A 21,424-nucleotide genomic window follows, 5' to 3' on the forward strand; every position below is an offset into this window, starting at 1 on the left:
TATTTTTGGAAAGAGTGTGGATACCTGTGGTGTGACAACTTCTTGTTTACAAGGTGTCAATTAAAACTCATTATTTATAACATGTTCGTGATTTACCTGGTCATCGAATAAATCAAACCTAATATACATGTCACACTGTGAAATTATGTCTCCGAGACAGGTGTATATTCAATAGAAACCCATTATGTAACTATCAAATAAAATGAACTCTGACACAATTTATCAAGTGTTAATTATTTAATATCAGTTTTTTTTTTATACAATATCAAATTATGTCTCTTTTTCAATAATACAAATCTAAAATCAAAATAACATTAAAATAAATAATTATAAATATACTCAAATTATATTTAATTAATTATGATAAATTTAACACTGAAACAGTTTATGTTATGCTTAAACATTCGTCTTTACTTCGAGTACTTTTAATACTTTTATCAGAGACATATAATACAAGAGATTCGCAACTCGGCGAAATCCCGTAATAACACGCGGCCACTAATTAAACCTCGCGAGATCTCCTTAGGTAATAAAGTCATTAATAAAAGTATTAAAAGTACTCGAAGTAAAGACGAATGTTTAAGCATAACATAAACTGTTTCAGTGTTAAATTTATCATAATTAATTAAATATAATTTGAGTATATTTATAATTATTTATTTTAATGTTATTTTGATTTTAGATTTGTATTATTGAAAAAGAGACATAATTTGATATTGTATAAAAAAAAAACTGATATTAAATAATTAACACTTGATAAATTGTGTCAGAGTTCATTTTATTTGATAGTTACATAATGGGTTTCTATTGAATATACACCTGTCTCGGAGACATAATTTCACAGTGTGACATGTATATTAGGTTTGATTTATTCGATGACCAGGTAAATCACGAACATGTTATAAATAATGAGTTTTAATTGACACCTTGTAAACAAGAAGTTGTCACACCACAGGTATCCACACTCTTTCCAAAAATACAAGTCACAAAATGTATAATTAATTAATATGGAAAAAAACTTAATTTATTTGTTAATTAATTGTTAATCATGATAAGCTTTGTTTTTTATTCTTGATATTTATAAATTATTAAAATTTTATTTATTTTTATATTCCTCATTTATTGGGCTTTCATTGAGTTTTTTTCTGTAGGATTGTCGGTAAATGTTTGATTTCTAAGTGTTGTTTGACAGTTTTATCATATAGGCTTGCATTGAGTTGTTTTTTTAAATGATTGTCGGTAAATTTATGGTTTCTTCATGTTTTCGAAGTGTGTATTGAGAATTAATATTTAAGAAAATTACAATTAATTTCTCATTTGAATAAAGCTTCATTCATGTGCACGCAATATGGAAAATTCCGATTTTATTTCGTGGGATGACAATCTTAATAGTTACGACTTAGATATACTCCTAGTTGAATAAACTGATAACGAACTCTTTGTTGATAGTGAAAAGGACGAAAACATAAGCGAGAGACCCACCAACAAAAACAATTGACAATACTGCATACATAGATGGATATGTGTGTCCTCGAAGCAACAAAAAATCTAAAAAAAAGACACAGGTCATACATCAAAGCAACACGGAAGACACTATTTAAAAATTATTTTATAACCTTGTTTCCACGAGACAATCATTTGTAGTGGTTTTTGTCTTTTAATCATTTGTAGCGGTTTTTGTCTTTTTATTCTGGGGTAAAGAGATGGCAATTTAAAAGTAAGATTGTTTATGTGTATACATATACAAATCATTGGTGTAAATAAAATCTTTTATTATCAAATATATATATATATATAAATCCGGATATGGTGTACTAATTTTTGCACCTTTTGTTTGCGGTATACCATCTTTTCCGCAAGTTTATTGTTTTCTGTTTGGTATTAGATATTAATTTTTAAAGATCCATTTTGTTACATCTTGTGATCCGTTTATTTGGCAATCGCCAATGGCAGTCAGCAGGGTTTAAGAACATCAGTTGTTCGACCTGTTAGTCTAATGCGTTTTGTTAAAATATACTTTTTCACTTTTTTGGTCTTTTGGAAAATGTTGTTTGTGCTGTATTTAGACCCCTCTACCAAGAAATTTGTTTTGCATGCACACGTATAAAAATTGCGGTTTTTATCCAATGCAATCATAGGTTTGAATGTCGATCGTTTTCAATTAAGACATGTATATATATATATATATATATAGAAGTCTATAAAAAGGACCAACCAGCAAATTTACTATGTACCGGATCGTCTAGAATAGACGATACTGTGCAGATAAGGAAAAAATTATATAAGTCTAGAGATTTGCACAACGATACTAATATAAGATGGTATTATACGAAGATGTTGTTAATAAATCGTGTTGACAAATATTTCGGCTTAACAAATAGCCTTCTTCGGTGTCAATTATTTTAAAATTTGTATTGTTAAAATAATTGACACCGAAGAAGGCTATTTGTTAAGCCGAAATATTTGTCAACACGATTTATTAACAACATCTTCGTATAATACCATCTTATATTAGTATCGTTGTGCAAATCTCTAGACTTATATATATATATATATATCTTTTGCAGTCACCATTGAAATGTCCTCAATACGATTTTAATTTAAAAATGAATTAGGTTCATGTTTTGAACGAGAGGCGTAGTCTGAAACGACAACAGATGCATATGAAGCTCATTCATAATATTACGACCAGCAGAAGGTTTCCTTTACTAGGAAAATTTTACTCCTTTTGTAAATTTACTGCATTCGTTCATCTTTGGCACCCTAAAAAGAAGAAGAAAACAATGACTTCAGAATAGGAGAAAATAAACAACTTTGCTATAAACAGAATGAAAAATGAATAAAATGTCTAACAAAATGCAGGCTATAAATTTCATAGTGCACAAAAAAGAAGGACTGGTTTAAGGAAATTTGTCCATGAACAATTTCAATATTTAGCCAGTTTAATAAAAAATTTCGGGTATCAATCAGAAAAAATCGCCACATTGTTGGATCAAATTGTACGAAAATAGTCTTATTTTCACGAAACAACATTTGGGAGTACTATTGGCCCATAAAATTATATATTTATTAGCATATTTTCAAGTTTTAAGAAAAAAATTGGGAGATCAAATGGTTTCTACGGCAATAGGTGAAGTGAAATGGGCCGAGTTTTAACTTTGTTTGTATTTGATTAATCTCATCATTAGAACACATTTTATCAATAACAAATTATTAGAATTAGTTTTTTGTCACTTTTAAATATACTTGCATGCTTTAGCTGTGAAAGGTATCGGCATTATCCATTAGAAAAATCGTGAGGCGTAGAACCTTTTACACAACAATACGGGTTATTACCCATAAATCCATCGGATTAATCGGCTTTCCGGTGGCCACGTCATTTCATTGGCTGTTATATAGACTCTACTAGAGTTGCGAATCTCTTGTATTATATGTCTCTGCTTTTATTAATGACTTTATTACCTAAGGAGATCTCGCGAGGTTTAATTAGTGGCCGCGTGTTATTACGGGATTTCGCCGAGTTGCGAATCTCTTGTATTATATGTCTCTGCTTTTATCAACGAAGCAAGAGAAATATTGTTTTCAAAATTAGAAAGATCTACTATATCCATTTTTCTTCTATTGGCTGGTAACGGTGACCTTTCATTTCAGCAAAACAAAGACATTTTTGAGTCTGTACAATCATATATCAGAAAACACAAAGATTTAGAACATTCAATTAAAACTCGGAATTCCTACTTCCCAACTCTACAAGGGAAACTCCGCGAAAAAATGAAAAATTGATATTTTGTTCTTTAAGTATAAAAAACCACATGTTCATAAATAACAAAACTTTTATTCTCTATGAAAAGAGATCAAAATCGATTTTTGAAATTCACTATCAGTTCTCGACATATCGCCATCTTGTCGGCATGTTCGATCTAAAAAGTCACGTGATATCTAAAAACCTCAAAGACCAAAATGAATCAGGGATTTATTGACCGTGCGTTAAAAACTCCCATCATCAATCGGGGATTACCGTAGACGATCATTCAGTGTGAAAATGTCTTGTCTAGCGTACGGCTGTTCTGTCCGACAAGGTTATGACAAAAGTCTAAATAGTTTTCCCAAATCCACAAAAAAAAAGAAAGAATTGTATCAGACATGTTTGTACAACCTTAAACTAACAGCAAATAGTTACATCTATAGCAAGCACAAGTTGATGTATGAAGACCATTTTGAAAAATCTTGTTTCGAGGGAGATTTGGTGGTAATTATCCTTTTTTAATAACATAATAACCTAGCAGTTCTGATAGTTATAATAGTTATCAAATCCTTATATGATAAGATCTCGTTGATTAAAAAAAATAGATTTGATGAGGAAGAAAAGTTTCAATTATAAGAAAGAAAAATGCAGTATTCTTGTAACAATCACTGATTTACAAAAGATTCTTTAGTATGCCTCTTTTATATAAAGTGCATTGATTTATATAAAGAATAGTTCCGTATTTAGACAAGATAATTTTTCAAATTAATAAAGTTATACGATAAATAACATTTTTTAAATTATGATATTTAACGGCTATTGACAAGGAGCAATGTTAGGAAAAGGTTTTAGCTAAGATAAAATATGTTGATATAGTATAATACATACCTACCAACTTTTCAAAATGCCCATGGGGGTTTTACATGCAAGATGGCTCTTGTAGTCCTACAAAACCTTCATGGGGGCCTTCAAATGTCTTTTAATGTTGTTTTATGGCTTCTTCGTACTTTTACAAACCTATAGCCATTGTAAAATTAATTGTTTTGTTTAAAATTGTGGACAAAATTGCTTATTCAAAATTTCCATTTGGGAGCCTCCATGGGGGAAATCCCCCACAAATAGTGACAGTTGGCAGGTATGATAATATTCCCAGGTTATAGAAATGTAAATATCGAAAAATTGGACATCTCAATTTTTTATTAAAAGTGTTTTTTAACTAATCTTTAAACTTTATCAAATTGATACGGGATCAATTCGGAACAGTCACTTATAAAGACACTTTACAGTTAAATGTGTGACCCTATCTGGTATGTTTGGTAACAAATGTATAGTTTTTTTTTTCTTTTTAAATCTTATCTACGTTATCTTATTATATATATATATATAATTTGGCTTCCTCCCGAATTGATAATAGGTATGTCAGAATTATTGATAGATGTCGTGTCAGAGCGACACATTCAGTTAGTTATCCCAAGAACGTATACTATATTAGATACACGTCCTTGTGTACTCCAGTGACATCCTGTCGACTAAAAATTCGTATTACACAATTATATAATACAGGTTCATGCATGGCTTCTGTATTGAGGTACCCGGCGTGCACAGGTAACATTTATTGAACCACATATATTTGTGTTCGACGTTGTTTATCTTGTGCGTGTTTGAAATTATAATTCCACCTGTTAATGAATGATGTTCTGATAATAATATTATCCACTATTTTTGCTGATAATAAGTTTTAAAATTTTATAAACATGACCCTATTTTTTGTGAAATAAATACTGTTTTGTCATGATTCTGGACCCTTCTTTTAAAAAAAAAATTCTTCACGGAAATACAAGCTTTTGACGAATGGCAAACATGCAGATGTAAAGTAATGCAGCACTCATAGTCGGTATCAATATTTATTTATGAAAGATAAGAGAGCTCCTTCTATGTCCAATGTCCCTATCTTTATAAGGATTAGAACGACAGTGGAAATAGTCATTGTAAAGGAGCGGAGATAGAGTGGCATCGTGAAAAAAGATTAGAATAGAGAACAATATACTATATGGAGAATTATCGACGAAAAGGGTAATAGTAATTGTAAAGGAAAAGAGATAAAGAGAGGCATAGTAAAAAAAAATGTTTGCAAGACAAAGTTACTGCTCGTTTGACATTTTTAGTTATACAAAATCACACATCGTGTTCCAAATTGGTATTCACGTTCGATAACTTAATTGATGCATAGCATGGTTAAAAATAAATAAGTATCCCATTCGTTATATCGTAGTGTCACTGTGTTTCTTTGTTCAATTTATTTAGTTTGTTAATGATTATGTAAATAAGAATAAATCTGTATAAAAACTTCATACCCGTTTAGTTATTGCCTACAGGCGTTTGATCATTGTTACATTTAATATGTATATAGAACCTTTCATACATCCTAAAGTAAAAGATGTGTCAGTCTGATTCAAACGACATGAGAAGCCTGTAATACTAGTACGACTGGAGTATAGCATGTAAAAATTCCTACTCAATATGGTTGTATTGGAAATCTTTTCATACAGATAGATAACTCATGATCCGACATTCATGTAATATTTGCCACATGACACTCATATTTCTTTCTACCATCATCATCTTATTCATTAAATATTGCTGTAAACATCGATGGTTCACACCCAAACAAAATGGGAGTAATATACCTTTAGAGCTTCTCCATGGTATACACTTGTGAAATATATAGACGAAATTCGTTATTAAAGTGAATCTACATCTCACAAACACAATTTTTGAATAACGATTTTGAGTGACACCCATCAAACCATTACGAAATGGCAAGATTTAACCATGCAGGCATTTAGTTTTCGTCAGACACAAGATAAATAATCACTCTCATAAACGTATATATATGCATGCAGTTTCAAATATCAAGAACAAGCGGTCGATGTCTATAGATCATTGTTAAGTCGGTTTACTACCTGTTCAGAGTCAGACATGTCACTTGTACATTCTTGGCCTTCATATACCCCATCCGACGATGGGAACCCTTTTCTGATAGTGTTGACAACATAAGCTTGTATGGTGATTTTGTTTATCTGTACCAGTGGTTGGGCTCTACTGCCCCAAAAACAAACTAACGAAACGCTACTAGTCTGCTTTGTCTGTTAGAAAGAACCTTTGGCGCTCATCCTCAATGGCGCTAATACGTCAGGAAACTTACAAGTCTACTAGTAAAGATTGTTTCAAGAACAACGAGGTTGGGATGAACTGTTCTAAAATCGTCAATATCAGTTATACATTACTAAGATATGCCTTTTATTACAACTACTGTATAACTAATTTGGATTAATGACGGCTATCCTGTTCAGCATTGCACAAAATTATCAAAGAATATAAAAAAAAACTTGTTAAAAAAAATCCTCAAGCAAAATAATGGATTAGCTTAGATTTATAATGTATGTTTATCCATTAATGAAATAAACGATATTTTTTACAAATAATTCGTTTAAGTGATTGGCAGATTAATTTGATTATGAAAGAATGAAATGTTAAAAAGAAAATTTAAAAAAATCACGCATGTTGTACTGTTGTATTTTTTTTTTTCAATTAAAAACTTAAAAATAAAGATAGTTTTACGATTGTTAGCATTTTAACATCGCCAGATTTAAATACAAGTTAAAGAATTCCGGTAAAGTAAATTAAACAGATGTGCAATTATTATTAATTGGGAAATGAAACATTTAATTTTTAAGATTAACAGTACTATTCTTTTAACTTCATATTTTAATTTTATGCAAATTGCATAGAACGTAATCGAAAATTGTTCCACTGTGATATTGTATACAATTTCGGAATTGACAAAGATTGAATGTTTATTTTCAATTAATTTAAACAATTAAATTATTGTTTCTCTATTGTCATCGGATATTTTATCTTGGTGTATTAAACACGCTATACTCTTTCTGTTAATCCATTCAAAAGACAACATACACACCTGTGTACGCTTGAATTCACAACTGTGTAAGCCTGAGGATAAATTGCTGCAAGGTAAAGTTCAAACGAATTCTCCTCAAATCGAGAAATAAACAATGACTTTACAAAACAATATACACGTTCTGTTCACATATATTTTGCATTGAAATGGTTATCAAAGTTATAACGGTAAATAAAAACGTAAAATATTTCAGTTCAATATCAGTAAAAATGTTCAATAGATATTTTATGAAACAATCTCAACAACAATTTATGAAATTTAGATTTTTTGTCAAAAGAGAAGCATAATTACCCCAAAGCGAATTGCGAGAAGTGGTTTCGTATTTCGTTATAGAAAAAAAAATACTAGTAGTTTATGTAAAGTAACGACTCTCGTACGGTGTCGCGTTAATATCTTTTTAATAAATTGGTGCAATTGGATGCAACAAATAATGACCATAAAATGTCAGGTTTGCGAGATTAGACAGTAACCTAACCAGTAAACAATTGAAAATCTAGGGATCAATATTTAACATTCGTCAGTAATGAACAATTTTCATAAATAAAACATGATTTAGTCGAATACTTTGCGAGTAAAGAAAAAGAGACTACCATAGATTTGTTATTAACCCCAAATGCTTGATGGGTACAAATCAGTATTCAGGAGTTACCTTTTTTGCATTAAACCACATTACAACAGAAATTGGAAAATAGGGCGTGGAAGTATTTCTAAGACATTGTTGTTTTCCTGTTCTATGTAGCTTTCTTATTGGCAAACATGGTGATAGATTTTATAGATGCTGTCAGGCACCGACCATTGAAAACAATCGATCTGTTTAAAATAAGAAATGAAAATAACTGTTTGGTGTTGTTGTTTTTTTTGGCAAATAAGAAAAAGAAAAATGACCGTTTGATTTAAAATTGTTTAAAATTATTTTGAAATAGATTTATGTGAAAAGGCTAGACTTTGTGGCGTAGGGATGTGATTGAGTGGTTTTGTTTACTTATTATTATTTCGGCAGTGAAAATCTGCAATAATTATTTGTTCATCATGTTGTGTGATTTACACATTATAACAAAACTAAGAATATGACGGATGAATTTAGAGTTAGCTGTTTAATGTCCAGTGGCAACTATTATATGTATTATTAGGAGGACATTTAAAATGTTATCAATATGAACAAGGACATCCTTTGTTATGCAAACATGTGTATCACGGCACAAGCGATGACCTATAGACCGTGTGTATCATACGTATATTTAGGGTGGGGTTGCTCCGAATAAAGGAGGTATAGATACAGGAAAATAAAGAAAAAAAATATAAAATTAGAATAGAGTATAACGGGAAAAATAAAGAACAGAGGCAAATGGTATAAAAAAATTAAAGAATAGAGGGTCTAGTTTTTTTGCCGGACAATTGTTGATGATAGTTTAAAGTCAAGTGCATTTATAGTTAAAATAATACACAATCGTATGTACATTGGTAGGGATTTATGTTTAGGGTTGATGAGGCACATAACGAGTAATTGTTTTTGTTTGAAATTTCTCGAATATTTGTTTTTTTTCGACTGATTTGATAGATGAATAAAAAAAATCTATAATCTAAAAAAAAATGGTTTAATTACGATATATGGATACAACTGCTATTCAGTCGATTTTAAAATACATGCGATAAAAGAGAATACATAAAAATATTTAACAAACCTTTTGGACAAAAAGTCAACCTTAAGACCCCGAATATACTTTTGTAAGAACATAAGATTAATTTCGAATTCCATCTTAAATCAATTGTTCATTTAGGTAAAAAAAAATGTTAATACCTTAGACTATTTTCAAAAATTGTTGACTGAATACCCTGCAGACTGCAGTTTACTCGCACATTCACCAAGTACGCATTTCTACGGCTAACTAAATTCATAATCGTATCTTTTAATTTGTTTAAATTTATTTCAGTGTTTGTTTTCAAACTTTTTATGTAAATAATTTTGGATCAACATCGAGTCAGATCAAATTATAATTTATTAAATTATTAATTAAAAACTGAAACATGCATCCAATCTAAATTTTACGCCTATTATCACCTATATAAAAAGATATAACAGAACACCATTCATGATTCATATTTAAAAAAAAACCCATATACGCTAAACGAAACTATGCACGCCAAGAAACGATGTACGCTAAACGATACGATATACGCTAAACGAAACGATGTACGCTAATACGCTAAACGATACGGTATACGCTTAATGAAACGATGTACGCAAAACCATGCGATGTACGATAAAAGGGCGCTTATGTTATCGTTTATGGTATGGTTTATGGTATATGGTTTCGTTCGTACATCATTCGTTCAGCGTCCGTACAACGTTCGGTCAGCGTTTCGTTTGCATTCGTACACCGTTCGGGAAGCGTACGTACATCGTTCGGGCATCGTCCGTACATGATTCGGGCATCGTTCGTATTGTTAACTTTTACGTTACACGGACTGTACTTCAGAGTAAACATTTAACCGGGCCTTGCGATCATAAAACTTTGGAGTATGATTCTCGTACTCAGACTCAGAAACCAACCAATCAAAACACTGGATTTAGTGTTTCGAGCACAAATTTTGTACTCCGAGTACTGAGTAAAGTTTTATGACCGAGAGCCCGGGGATAGCCTGTTGAACATACTTCAGAGTAAACATTTTAACGAGGATAGCCCCTTGAACGTACTCCAGAGTAAACATTTTATCCAGACGTTTTCATTTCTATCGATTTGCACATGCATTTTAAAATACAGTAAAAATTCATAGAAACCAGATGGTGAAAACATCAGACATACAGACCAGAATTGACATACGATTTGGCTGAGAAGGCATTAAACACCAACTATCAATAAATTGATGTTTAAATCATATAAATAATTTACCTTGCCTTTTAATAGACAGATGTGCCTGAATGAAAACAATAATATTCAGTATAAAATGATAAAATGTTATCATAAACAGGCATATTTTTCTGGCTTTAAGATTATTCGTCTTTGCTTTGACTAGAAGACAAGATGCAAATCTAATGTCCTTGGTTCTATAGAAACTATTATCAAACCCTGAGACCACTATATTGGTCAAACAACTGTTATAATATTTATCATAGCTTACCTGGACAGAAAGCTTGGAAGACTTGGTCACTCAAAACTGCTAATTCATCAAAGCTTTGTACATTGAAGCTGTTTTCTGAGGAAGGTTCAGAGGCCATGGCATCCAATTCACGGGTATCTCTTAAACCAATACCAACAGCATAGATATGAATTCCTTCTGCACGAGCCTTCTCTGCCTCAGGAATGGTTCTTCTTGAATTTATATTTGACACACCATCAGTTAATATAAGTACCACATTAGGCACACCATCACGATCCCCATTGGCAGCCGTGAACATTTGTGAACGCATTGTTCTCAAACCATCAGCAGTGTTTGTACTTCCATATCTATATGGAATGGCGTCAATAGCTTCCATTATGTCTTGTGAGGAGCTGAAATCATTCATTTGGAATTCAATATGAACACCAGTACTGTATGAAACAATTCCCACCTGTATATTACCAGAATCTAAATCAGCATTCTTCAAGAAATCTTTACAGAAATTCTTCATTTTCTGGTAATTAGCATCACCCACACTGGTTGAGGAGTCCAAAATAATAACAATATCAACTTTGGCTTGACCACATGCTGCAAAAAATAAAGCATTCTGAATGTATTGCATGTACAATAAAATATCTAGGCTGGAAGAAATGTGGAATTAGTTTACACTTCTATTGAACAAGCACATGAGCTCAGTTGTATTTTGAATTTAATACACCAAACATACCAAGAATATATTTCTTTTTAAATCTGATGGTGGTAGTATTAAGAATTATTGGAAATAATCAATTCAAATATTTCAAATTTCATGCAGATTGGGGTAAAATAGAAAAGACAGCTCTGACTGGCTTTGGACAGTAGTGTAAAATTACATATTAGAGTAAGCTGTAAAAACAGTAACTTTATATGTTATAATCTCAAGGATTCTTCCACCTGAAATTTTTTTTTTGACTAAAATGCACATTTGTTTATCAACAAGAATAGTAATTATAAGAACAGATAAAGTTCTTTTTGACCGGGCCTAAGTTGGTGGTGTTACATCTTACATAGTTTACTCGAATTATTTGCCAGATACATACGTTATTTCCTGACAAGTTATCAAACATATATCCTGATGTGCCCCATGGTTGTCTAAATGTTTGTATCGTTTTTTGCACGCTTCAGTGTGATTGTTCAGCTAAATGATGACAGTACATGTTGTATTTCATTGCCAGATTTATCTTAATGATATCACTCCTTGGCTTAGTTCTTCATTTCACAGAGGTGGTGTGGTCGTCAGTTTGCAAAATATTCTGCTCAAACCGATCCTAGGGGCTGTCTTAAACTTGCAGTGTGGTGAGAAGTTTTGGGTTTTTTTTGCTCAATATTGAAGGCCTCACTGTGACTTTAAGTTGAAGAACAGCAAAAAAAAGCACTGTTCCTTTGCTTTTTGCATTTCTTCCTGTGCACCTGCTGATTATGTGTCATGGATGGACACCCAATATCCATTCTTTTCTATAAATGACTGGATGCTTTATTTTTGATATACTTACCTCTAAAAAATGATCCCTTCACTGCACTATTTTGTTTGAACTATCAAATGTAGTGATAAACCTTGGAAGATATAGATATCAAGTCAGTACCATAAGGTTTTGATTGCATTTCATGCTATCTTTACCAAAAAAACATTAAAAATTAACAGATTGAAGGCTGGATGCTTATTTTTACTTTTACTTACGTTTATCAGTTGTTGGAAGAGTGATTGGCACTGGAAAATAGCAGTTATAAAATTTAAGAGAAAACATTTTTGAAATATACATGTATAACCATAGACACTTTAGATTATTCAAGACTGCAAATAATTAAAGTTTAATTTTTTTTCTCACATCTTTTGAGTAAAGACGAAGGACTTTAATTATTTATTTGTCCTTGTACATTTTTAAACTTTACTGTTTAGTCTATTTTAGGTAATATACTTTTGGCATGGCTTGGTACTTGTACACCCAGCAATTGCGTTATTGTGCTATGGTAAATTTTGCATTCTTGTCTTTCATTTATGCTTATGTATTTTGTCTATAGAGTGTCTATATGCCATTTTGTTTTTCTTTGTTGAAATAGTTATTTCTTTCTACAGTGATTAAAATTATATTTCAATGTTCACTGCTGCACCCCAATTTTTGACATTGTTACCTAGTATGTCGGTTTGCCTTTCTTACACATTGTTGTCAATATAATGAAATTCTATGTAAATGTCATACAAGTAAAAGGTTTAGCTAGCTATAAAACCAGGTTTAATCCACCATTTTCTACATAAGGACATGTCTGTACCAAGTCAGGAATATGACAGTTGTTTTCCATTCGTTTGATGTGTTTGAGCTTTTGATTTTGCCATTTGATAAAGGACTTTCTATTTTTAATTTCAATTGGAGTTAGGTTTTTTTGTCATTTTACTTTTTATATTAAGAAAGAGGCAATATTTGCTTCCAAATTCATGAAAACATATATAATGTAAATAGATATAAGAAGATGTGGTAAGAGTGCCAATGAGACAACCCTCCAAATTTATAAAAGTAAACCATTATAGGTCAAAGTACGGTCTTCAACACAGAGCCTTGGCTCACACCGAACAGCAAGCTATAAAGGGCCCCAAAAATTACTAGTGTAAAACCAGTCAAACGGGAAAACCAACAGTCTAATCTATATAAAAAACGAGAAACGAGAAACACTTATGAACCACATCAACAAACAACAACTACTGAACATCAGATTCCTGACTTAGGACAGGTGCAAACAATTGCAGCGGGTTTAAACGTTTTAATGGAACCAAACCTTCACCCTTATGTGAAACAATAGTGTAACATCACAACATAGAAAAACACACTATAAAATATCAATTGAAATGGCTTAACTCAATCAAAAGTCTGCTTTTCCTAAAAATAATTTGAACTATATATTTATATTTTGTGTGTTTTGTGCCAAATTTGTTTTAAAGGATAATAACGTGACAAAAAAAAAATAATTACAGAAGAATAAAATGAACAAGAAATGATTGTAACAGGATGCTGTTACGAAGTCTCCCAAACGAAGCTCCCATAATTCGTAATTCCAAGGGTCGCCTGACATTAGGCAACGTCCAGTGAAAATTGGTTTGGTCCAGTAAAGTTATATGCATTAGTGATGCCTGGGGATTAACCTTGTATATCATTCAAATCATCTTGGCATGACAAACCAGAATATATATGGTTTAGGGGTGGGATCTCGACCATTTACAAGATACTAGAACATTGGGGGTGGGGGGAACCCCTGGGGACTGACCATATACGTCATTCAAATGTTCCAGACATGACAAATAGGAATATATATGGTATAGGGGTGGGGATCTCAACCATTTACAAGATATTAGAACTTTCTCAAATGGCAGGGGGTCGGGATGACCCCTGGGGACTAACCCTGTATATCATTCAAACCATCTTCGCATGACAAACCATAATATAAATGGTTTAGGGGTGGGGATCTTGACCACTTACAAGATATTAGAACTTTCTTAAATGGCAGGGGTGGGGGTGACCCCTGGGGACTAACCCTGTATTTCATTTGATGTGCTTTATCATGACAAACCAGAATATATATGGTTTAGGGGTGGGGATCTCGACCAATTACAAGATATTAGAACTTTCTCAAATGGCAGGAGGTCGGGATGACCCCTGGGGACTAACCCTGTATATCATTCAAACCATCTTAGCATGACAAACCAGAATATATATGGTTTAGGGGTGGGGATCTTGACCACTTACAAGATATTATAACTTTCTTAAATGGCAGGGGTTGGGGTGACCCCTAGGGACTAACCCTGTATTTCATTTGATGTGCCTTATCATGACAAACCAGAATATATATGGTTTAGGGATGGGGATCTCGACCATTTACAAGATATTAGAACTTTCTCAAATGGCAGGGGGTCGGGATGACCCCTGGGGACTAACCCTGTATATCATTCAAACCATCTTAGCATGACTAACCAAAATATATATGGTTTAGGGGTGGGGATCTTGACCACTTACAAGGTATTTGAACTTTCTTAAATGGCAGGGGGTGGGGGTGACCCCTGGGGACTAACCCTGTATTTCATTTAATGGGCTTTATCATTTAAAACATTTTCAATTTAAAAGATTGTGTCTACCACAAACGGTTTTCAATTTATAATCATTTGAAAATTTTTAAAAATAAAATCCCATAGGGTTCTATAGTAAAACCCTCTTTTCTTTTTGCCCCTCAAAGTACCCCTTTATAAACCCCATTGCACAAACAAAACCCTGATTGAACCACTAGACATGTTAGTCTAACATATTGTGAAACCCTAAGTTAATCTGACAAGCGGTTTTGGAGAACGGGTGCAGACAAGTTCAAATTTAAAAGCGGCGGAAGAGGAAGAAGAAGAAGAAGAATAATAATAATAATAATAAGAACTGAGCAAAAACAATAAGTCTTCCCAAACTTCGTTTGGGAGACTTAATTAAATCATGTACTTACACAGAACTCTGAGAGAAGTTTGTTGACTTTGTCCAGTTCCAACAGGATTATCAGCAAAACACTGATACATTCCTGTATCTGAGGTATCCAAATTTGTGATAGTCAGAGATGGTGAGCTGGGAGAGACACGAGAGTAACGAGAGGTCCTGGTGTCAACATCAACCATCTCTCCTCTGTCCTCTCTCCTCCAGTTGACAATTGTTTCAGGTGGATTGGCCACAACATCACATTCTAGAGTAACCTCTGTACCCAAATCTCCTGTATATTCTCTCTTTGGAACTGTGATAACAGGAATCGCTAGAAGAAACAAATACAAAGTGAGAGATTTAAGTTTAAAGAATACTGTATAACATGTCTATATAAAATAAGGAGATATGATGTGATTACCAATGAGAAAACTATTCAACTAAGACCAAATGACTTTAAAAAGAGGTTAGCACTTATAGGTCAATGTATAGCCTACAACAATGAGCAAAACTCATACTACATAAAAAGTAATAAAAGTCCAGACTTGACAAAATGTAAAACAATTCAAATGAGAAAACCAATAGCCTGATTTAAGTACAAAACTAGAAAAGAACACAACCAATACAACTGTGAGCTATAGCTGTTAATTTCATCATTTATGATACCCCCTTCAAGTATTCAGTAAACAGGATGTTGGGGAGTAATGAATAACATATATAAGGAAACTCTTATAAAATCAGAGAAATGCAGGAAAATTTTAGGTCATTTCTTTTAATCCAGATCTAGAGAGTTAAATCAAACTTTGAAAACTCTGATCACCTTATTCTGAATTCTTGATTCTACTATTGTATGGTTGTCACCTGTTAGAATAGTTAGGCATATATCTTAAATATCTTTTTATTCAACTACACTAACCTCCAGTAACATCAACATCACCATTAGTACTTGATCCAACACCAGCAGCATTCTTTGCAGTACATACGTAGGTACCTTCATCTTGAAATTTTGCACTGTTTATTGTTAGAGATGGCACACGTACTGTAGAGCCACTGTATTTCCTACCATCTACTACTACTGGCGTCCGTGAATCCCCTTGGACACGATACCATGTGACTTCCTTGACAGGAATATCAGACTTCACTGTACATTCTATTGTCACAGGTCCTCCGTAAAGTACAGTGCTTCTGTATGGTTTAATATCTACTTCAGGTTTCACTACAAGAGAAATAAGATAGCTACCAAGAAGTGATATGTCATCTTGTGTGTAAATAAGAAATAAAATTGTGTGTACAGTATAGAATTATAGGACAGGGACATAGATTAATAAATAAAGTGTATTTCTAGCTGTGCATTTGTTACTATTATCCAATAGACAGAATATATACATGGTGTCATTATATGAACAGTCCAAAAAATAGTCAAAGTCCCATTTCTCAATAAAATCATGGACAGAGATGCAGATAATAAAAATATCCTATCAGACATTGGGTCCTGCTTGTAAGACAGTTGCCAGTCCTATCAACTGTTTGCCAGACCTACTATTTTTTTAAAATAATAATTAGTTTCCAGTTGGATTAAGATACGCCTTAAAACCTTGATTAAAACGACCAGGTTAAATAAGGATATGACCATGGGATGGTTTAATGACTGAGACCACATTATATTTAAATTATCTTACAACATCAAATAAATAAATGAGAATGATGGACTACACTTGCCAATAAGACAACTATCCATTAATTTCAATTTTGACGGCCCAAACAGTAAAAATATATTATTGGGCCTGACACAAAGACGTCAATTGCCAGACCCTCTAAAATTCTGCCCCTATGTCCATCCCGTCCGACAAGCTGCATCTCTGGGATTATTATAATGATGGTTTGATATGGTCAATTTCACATAACATGATCATCATAAACAATCATACTCAGTATGAGAGCTTTCTGTTGAAGGGAATCAGAGAGGAGTTGCATTCAGGAGGTGTCATAATGGTAGGATTTTAAAAAAAGTCCCATAACTTCTGTAGAAATGGTCATACCAAAATTATGGTATAATATGGTCAACTGTATGTGATAGAAAACAATACAACCAAGTAAGAGAGCTTGAAAACTGAAGTTGGTCTCAGGAGTCACTTTAACAAGGTGTCATTGTTGAAATATGATTTAAAAAAATGGACAAAGTCTAAAAAATATTGTACAAATGGTCAAATCAGAATGGCATTAAAGCATCTTCAATAAATAATTCCACAAAATATGCAAGCAATTTGTTTAAATGTCTCTTGAGTATGGATATGTTTAACAGGAATACATAGACCTTATTGTATCCCCTGTGGAGTGTGCGGGGGACAACTAAAGTGCTTAAGAGTAGAGGGGTTTCTCAGATTGCTCTTATTTTACCTTTTTAATTTTAATCTTAACATTGCAGTGTTTTAAGCAAAAGTATTTACACATTTTTCATAATAGAACTACATCCTTTTGTCCATAGATTACAGGTAGCACAGATAGATTCATAACCCATGCATTACTTTCTGCAACTTTTTAAATAAAACTTGTTTTGTGGATCAGACAATCATATAGATAATGTTGGAAATGCCTGTATGAAATCAGGAATATTATAGTTATTTTCCATTCTTTTGATTTTTCCATTTGATAAGGGACTTCCCCTTTTTGAATTTAACATGGAGTTCGGTATTTTCTGTTATTTAACTTTTTATGTTACTTAAATATCTGAGTATATATTATTCTTTATTAAATTATATAAAATGCTTCGCTGAGCGCAGCCTGATACGACCACAAAGGTCGAACCCTGTACAGTTGGTACAAATTTGGACACAATATTCAACCTTGATACTGTCTGAATTTGGATTGTGATCAAATTTTTGACATAATATAGATTTCTGACACAAAATAAATGTGGTCAAAGATCTTACAAATCTATTGCCAATTACTGTGCAATTGAGGATTTCTTCTTGAAACTTTTCAAAAATTCAAAATTTGAAAAATTTTGAAAAAAAAATATTAATCCTCGAAAAAAATTTGAAAAAAAAAATCCCCCCCCCCCCCCCCCCCCAATTTTTTGAAACCCCCCTAGGAGCAATAACCCCAAAACTCGATCCCAGCCTTTCCTTTGTAGTATGGAACCTTGTAGTACAATTTCAGTGAGATCAATACACTTAAACACAAGTTATTGTCAGGAAACTAGAAAAATGCTTGATTTTGGCCCTTTTTTGGCCCCTAATTCCTACATATTTGGGCAATTAACCCCAAACTCAATCCTAGCCTTCCCTTTGTGATATGGAACCTTGTGGTACAATGTTAGAGAGATCCATACACTTACACACAAGTTATTGTCTGGAAACTAGAAAAATGCTTGTTTTTGGCCCCTTTTTGGCCTTTAATTCCTAAACTGTTGGCCCCATAACCCCTAAAATAAATCCCAACCTTCTACTTGTGGTATTAAACATTGTCTTACAATTTCAGAGCAATGGAAATACTTATACACAAGTTATTATCCTGAAACTAGAAAAATGCTTGTTTTGGGCCCCTAATTCCTAAACGGTTGGGACCATCATCCCCAAAATCAATCCCAATCTTCCTTTTGTGGTATTGAACCTTCTTAAAAAATTTCATAGAGATCCATTCACTTAAACTAAAGTTATTGTCCGGAAACCAATGTGGACGATGACACAGACGATGACACAGCAGACATCATACACGATCCCAAAAAATTTTTTGCGGTCGTAAAAAAATGCTTAACATGTGTATGGATAGATCTAAAGGAGTAATACCACAATTGTTTTTTTCCCTATTAGTCTTTGTTAAATTGGCACTTTTCAAAATATTGTGCAGAATTTATCTTTGTTTGAAATAAAGAAATACTTGGCATGAGTAAAGTTTTATCCTGTCCAGTATTACAAACAAAATTTCACATAACATTTCATTACATTCAAGATAATAACCATCACTGGAAGTTAACCTATCAAATTTTCTCCCTTTTTTCGTGTTTACAAGCTTTAGTAACCATGTAGCCTCAAGTTTCCAAAATATTTTATAGAATCACCAAATAAAAAAAGAATGGTGCTTTGAAACACCCAAGATGTATGTTTATGACTCAGAAATTTTTTTCTGCAATGAAATGTAGGATTTATTTCCTACAACTGTCAAATTCAAGGGAATATTTTTTTTTACCCTTCTTGGTATAAAGCAGATGTGACGAACTATGATTTGATGGTATTTGTTGAATGAACTAAATGTGATTTTTTTCCTTTAGGCCATAAAAAAGAATAGGTTGGTTTGCCCTAACCCGACCGACCAATAAAAAAGCACCCTAGTCAAAATCTTTTTTCATTCAAAATTCGCGATGGTTTTTTTTGTTGCGGAGTTTTGTCATATCCGTATCCCTCTTGAGTTTGTTGCAGAGAATAACCTGATCCAATCTGACCGTGCTTAATCACAGGACAATTTGTGTTATGTATTAAAGCCTCCAATTGATATGGATGAAAAACATCATGGTACCGTCTAGTACAAATAAAGGTTGGATTAAAATCAAAACCCGTAGTTTCCAACAAATTCTATCGTTTTGAAAACGCAAAAACAGGTGTATCCAAGTTGTTAAGGAATTTGATTGATATTATTCTGACAGAAGTTCTGTCAACAGTGTTTTGTTCAAGTGTTTTTTATTTTAATTTTGTATTCAAATAAACTTCTTCTTCTTAGTATGAGCCTCCTTTAATTAGGAGAACCTCCAAATATATATGGAGTTTTTCCTTAACTTTAAAATTTTAAAGAATAAAACAAAAATGTTTTTTCCAACATATGTACAGCACATATAAATATAAAACAATAAAAGTATCATGTATGGCATATACTAAACAGGGACCTTTTTATTAATTATTTAATTTCATTTTCATAGCTTTTAATATTTGTCCAGAGCTTCTTTACATTTCTTACAATTGTTATATGACAGACTCTGTGTTGGTATATATATGTCACTTATGATAATCACTATTTTCATTTGTTTGTCATTTCCTCCATTTTGAGATATATGTATATATATATACGTATATGCAATATATGTCTAGCTATTTGTTGTCCATAATTTTAAATCTTTCTATATGCATTTGGAATAACATATTTCTGGTTATGTTTTCAATATTTTCCTTGAATTTTTCACAGTTATCAAACAGCACCTTATATTTTGAACAGTCTATAAGCAATTGTACTATCGCAGTTTTGTTCGTAAAGATGCAGTTCCATTTTGTTGGTGTGATTTTATCAGTGATCTTTTTTCTTATTTCAGGGAAATATTTTTCTCACGTAGTACTGAGTATAAACTCATTTGAAATGTTTGTCTGTATTTACAATGTAAACATTCAGAAAAAAGTAAGAACATTGAGGTTGAATGCTGAAAAAAAAAACTGTTAATAGAAAAGATCTTTATAGTACATATAGATCCTGGCATATATGTGTCTGACAATTTATACAAAACTCTATAATAGTCTTTCATTTTAAAAGTTGTTTACAAGGTAAAATAATTTTTTCCCCTATTTTTCTCTAAAAGTATAAAAAAAAAAAAGAATTTCCCTACCTACCTACCTACACCTGAGACTGGTGGGTAGGGTTTGGGCAAACAGAAATATTTTTAAGTCTGGCCTTATAATACTGTTTATTTCAAGCATTACTGTCAAGTTTTGTCATAATCAGTTCAATAGTTTGAGAGAAATCAAGTATAATGTAAAACGACATCTATAGTGATTTGAGCAAAATTTCTTAGAAAAATTCAAATCATGCCGCATCATGATAGAATATAGTGTGGACCAATAATAATCAAATATTCATCTTATCAGCATACAAACAGTTGAATATGATACAAAAGATGACTCTAAGATGATAAATACCACTAATGGACCTCTCTGTCTTCATTATAAGGTCCCTTTTGGTCCATTTATACCTCTCATTTCCTCAAAATTTGAACTTTTTATGCCAATAAATCAAAATTTTGGGGTAACTTTCACACATTTATGAAGAGAACTGTGATTATAAATGAGGAATTGAAGCGTTCAAGCTGAATCAACTATCCATATAAAAGTTTTACTGACTTCATGGAGGTTTCTATAAGCAAGTCCT

The 21,424-nt window shown here is 32.3% G+C and overlaps 1 protein-coding gene across 12 annotated transcripts in view; it reads right to left on the bottom strand.

Moving 5' to 3' along the window:
* LOC127718513 (uncharacterized) overlaps positions 1 to 21,424 on the bottom strand; it is a 150,120-nt gene that overhangs the window by 113,655 nt on the left and 15,041 nt on the right. For 2 of the 12 annotated variants that reach the window (XM_052224567.1, XM_052224563.1), the window contains exons 10-13: positions 16,215 to 16,514; positions 15,333 to 15,629; positions 12,541 to 12,570; positions 10,845 to 11,411 (exon numbers count right to left, since the gene is read on the bottom strand). The exons of 5 other annotated variants lie outside the window; for them this stretch is intronic. In XM_052224567.1, the coding sequence (XP_052080527.1) occupies positions 10,845 to 11,411; positions 12,541 to 12,570; positions 15,333 to 15,629; positions 16,215 to 16,514 (1,194 nt within the window). The remainder of the gene's footprint in view (positions 1 to 10,844; positions 11,412 to 12,540; positions 12,571 to 15,332; positions 15,630 to 16,214; positions 16,515 to 21,424) is intronic. 5 more of the 12 variants (XM_052224574.1, XM_052224568.1, XM_052224571.1 and 2 more) reach the window with 4 other exon arrangements.

Source organism: Mytilus californianus, unplaced genomic scaffold (assembly GCF_021869535.1).
Source record: "Mytilus californianus isolate M0D057914Y unplaced genomic scaffold, xbMytCali1.0.p SCAF_10, whole genome shotgun sequence".
In the NCBI taxonomy this organism is placed as follows: Eukaryota; Metazoa; Mollusca; class Bivalvia; order Mytilida; family Mytilidae; genus Mytilus; species Mytilus californianus.